Raw genomic sequence first — 3,891 nt, 5'->3', positions numbered from 1 at the left:
GGGGCCATTCAACTGGCCCACAACGACCAATCCACTTTCCAGGAAACTGTTCATCTAGGAATGCTCGGACCTGGCACCCATAATGTGGTGGTGCACCATCTTGCTGGAAAAACTCAGGGAACGTGCCAGCTTCAGTGCACAAAGAGGGAAACACATCATCATGTAGCAATTTCACATATCCAGTGGCCTTGAGGTTTCCATTGATGAAGAATGGACCCACTATCGTTGTACCCCATATACCACACCAAACCATCACTTTTGTTGTTCCAACAGTCTTGGAGGGATCCATCCAATGTGGGTTAGTGTCAGACCAATAGCGGTGGTTTTGTTTGTTAACACCATTCACATAAAAGTTTGTCTCATCACTGAACAAATCTTCTGTGTGAACTGAGGGTCCTGTTCCAATTTTTTTGCCCATTCTGCAAATTCTGTGGCCGATCTGGGTCGTCCTCGCTGAGATGCTGCAGTAGCTGGAGTTTGTAAGGGTGCCATTTGTGAGTAGCTAATATCCGCCCAAGGGATGTTGGACTAATGCCACTCTCCAGTGACATGCAGCGAGTGCTACGCTGTGGGCTCTTGCTGAATGAAGCTAGGACAGCCACTGATGTTTCTTCATTACTGACAGTTTTCTTGCGTCCACATTTTGGCAAATCCAACACTGAACCAGTTTCACCAAACTTAGCAAGCAGTTTGCTAACTGTAGCATGGGAGATGGGTGGTCTCGTACGTGTCTTGCATTGAAATCTGCTGCAATGACCCGGTTACTGCGTTCACCAGATATCAACATGATTTCGATCCGCTCCTCACGTGTTAACCTCTTCAACATGTCAATGGCTGTGAACAAAGAGAAACTTGTAAATAACTCATGAAAGAATAAAGTTATGTTGAAACCAAGCACACCATTGTTGTTCTTGTGACATTACCAATAAGTTTGATGTGTCACATGGTCCTCTTCCTAATGAAAAAACAAAAGTTGTATCCAAGATGGCCAACTTCTAAATGGCCACCATGGTCACCGCCCACCTTGAGGAGTTTGCCCCCTCACATATACTAATGTGCCACAAACAGGACTTTATATCACCAACCATTCCCTGTTATTACGCTGTATCCATATAAATGCCCACCCTGTAGAACAGCCAGAGTCCAGGTGCTGGCAGGCTATGCTAACGGGACCGTCCTTTCCCAACAGAATCCGGTTCACAGTGGTGAGCGAGCCTCCAGAGGAAGAGGAGCAGGAGAGGGAGTGTGAGGATGTGGGCGTGGCCTTCCTGAGGATCCCTGACATCCTGGAGAAACAGCGAGACGTGACGGAGGAGCGTTTGAGCGGTCAGCACGCACCGAAACGATAACCACCAACAACACGACCACAGCAGCCTTTAAAGTTCTTAAAAGCAGAGACGCAGGAAACAAATGCTTTTCCTAATGTTCACCATTTTAGCTGATCTAGATTACGACCTCCAAATAACAGTGTTTGCTCGAGCGGCTTTCTCGGTGGTCTAGACCATCCTGCAGCATTTGTCTTTCAGCAGCTGGCGAGTCTCTGCCTCTCTGGGTTAAATCTAGATGTCAGAATAGAAGCAGTCAGTCCCTCGTTCAGTATTTCCGTTTGTATTCCTGCACGTTGACATGATACGGTAGCATCGGTCCCTCCCAGATCCAGGACACATGCTATGGTAACAGTTTTTGGCGTTCTAGCCTCGTGGTTTCTCTCACCATCACAAACATGCTTGATTGTTGCAGACCTGCTGAGTCGAGGAAACCTCTGTGAAAGACGTTCTTAATTTTAATTAATGAATGAATTTTTTAGTGTTGTGAGGGGAATAGTTCCTCTTTGAAAACGTGCGTGTCTGAGCCCACAGTAGGTAACGTGGGTAAAACTGTGGGGCTGTGTGGCCAATCCACACTTATTCCATGCAGGCCCGACATGGGTCATCCCTGGATTACTGCTGCACTGATGATCGATGAGTTCAGGTCCTTCAGCACGAACCGGACAAGCGAAGTGCGACTGTGGCGACTCTCATCTGGACTCATTCAGATTGCACTCAGGCTGCGAGATATCCAAAGGCCGAGGAGAAAGCACGAGTCGTTTCGACATGAGCGCGTCTGCCGTCCGCAGGGGAAACTCGAGGCGTAGTTTTCATGTCAGCCGAGTGATGTTGACGAATTCCTCACTACATAAATGGCCGTCTGCTCAGCCGCGCCCGCTCAGTCCACGTACACGCGGGTGTGCTCGACCGTGACATCACCGTAACACAAACATGTTTACTTTGTCTCGTATTTCCGACCATGTCTGCCACTGATTTTCACACGGTCCTCCTCTCCCTGTGCTGCTGGGGTCTGTGTCACATCATGATAGCGATATCATCCACCCTGCACGTGTGTGTCTGTGTGTTTTTACTCCTGCAAACACAACGTGATTTGTGGAGTTTGTGTCTCCTGCTGTGACGACCGTGTGAACTCCAGGGAGCTCGCTCTCTTCACCGTGATGTAGTGATGTGTCGGTCGCGAACGAGACGCCTCTTACAGCCGACTCTTTGAAGTGAACAACGTGAGCCGGCTCCAATACACATGAAATAGACATGAAAGAGTGAGTAATACTTACCTGATGCAGTGTAAAATGATCCCAATACTGCAGCGAGGGCAGAGCAGTTACAAACAGCAGAATAAACAAATAACAAACTAAAACCGTCCGAGTCTGACAGACTGAAACCCAAAATCATTCCCTGAATAATCACAGTACACGTGTGTGTGTCTGTGTGTTTGCAGTGCTGGACGTGGAGGACAGCAGCGAGGTGGTCGGCACCCTGACGGTGTCCGTGGAGTGTCTGGAGGCTCTGCGCTCCATCATGGAGGAGGAGGAGACCGCCATCAGCTCGCTGTGAGAGGCGTCTCAAATGTGACGTCTCTGTTGTTTCAAAGCGGTGAATAAAGAGGACTGTGCTGAAGTCTGCTGTGAGCCTGTGAATATGATTCATTGTTTGCTCTTCTGCAGTTTCACTGTTTGTGAGCGAGAAACAAAGCGTGCCTTAAATTTTGTCCTTCCTGCACGAACGTTTCGATTCTGTACAAAGAGGATGTGTCTGCAGCTGTGGCTTAGAAAGACATAAATCATGTTTCTGACGTTAATGCATAAAATCAGCTGCGATGTCTCGGTGTGGGGAAAAGAATCACAATCATTGTTGAAGTCATATTTCAAGTTGGAGTGGGGTAGAAGAAGGATTATGGAAGGAGCACTTCATCGAAGAACCACAAACATACACAACAAAACACAGTATAACACAAATGATGCCTCGTGTCAGGCGAAGCATTGATAACATAACACATGCGCAACATAAGATTCATTTACCGTCATTACGTCAGCACACAAGATTCACATCCATCAGTTTTCACAGTGGGCAAAAAACTGTTGTTTTGATTTGTTTTCTTCTTGCTTTGATAAAAATCTTCTTCTGAGTCCTCTCGTCTGTCCGTGCTGAAACAACATTACACAAAGTGATGGGCTCCTCTGTAACAAGAATATTTCTAATAAATACAAGAATAAAGCAACTAAGATAATTTTTTTTCTCTTATGAGTCACATGTTTCACCCTTTTATCGTTGTTTTTTCATATTTTTCTTCATTCACACCGTCCTATAATTTTGATCTCATTTTACCTCCGTACGGTGACGTAAGAATGGGAAAAGCTGCACGTTCGGTGAATCTGTGTGTTGTGAGTAGAATAAAACAATGATTGGAACAGAATGTGCTTAAGTTTACTTAGATAACAGGGAGTGACTGTAATTTGGAAGAACGGGAAATGATTCATAAGTGTGTTTTTTAGGATGACTTTCTCAACCCCTGTTTACAGGACTATAGTGGACTTTGTTCAAACCAGTTGGTTTAGCTGTAAGT

The 3,891-nt window shown here is 46.1% G+C and overlaps 1 protein-coding gene across 1 annotated transcript in view; it reads left to right on the top strand.

The window, feature by feature from the left end:
* The window catches only part of rpgrip1l (RPGRIP1 like), an 18,416-nt gene extending 15,465 nt beyond the window's left edge, over positions 1–2,951 (top strand). The window contains exons 23-24 of the mRNA XM_013913837.1: positions 1,137–1,326; positions 2,767–2,951. Coding sequence (XP_013769291.1) covers positions 1,137–1,326; positions 2,767–2,882 — 306 coding nt within the window. The 3' untranslated portion in view covers positions 2,883–2,951. The remainder of the gene's footprint in view (positions 1–1,136; positions 1,327–2,766) is intronic.
* The last annotated feature ends 940 nt before the right edge of the window (positions 2,952–3,891 follow it).

This window comes from Pundamilia nyererei, unplaced genomic scaffold, assembly GCF_000239375.1.
Source record: "Pundamilia nyererei isolate P.nyererei 1_Seehausen unplaced genomic scaffold, PunNye1.0 scaffold00154, whole genome shotgun sequence".
Lineage (NCBI taxonomy): Eukaryota > Metazoa > Chordata > Actinopteri > Cichliformes > Cichlidae > Pundamilia > Pundamilia nyererei.
Note: the sequence above shows the minus strand (reverse complement) of the source record. Positions and strands in the feature narration are given on the sequence as shown.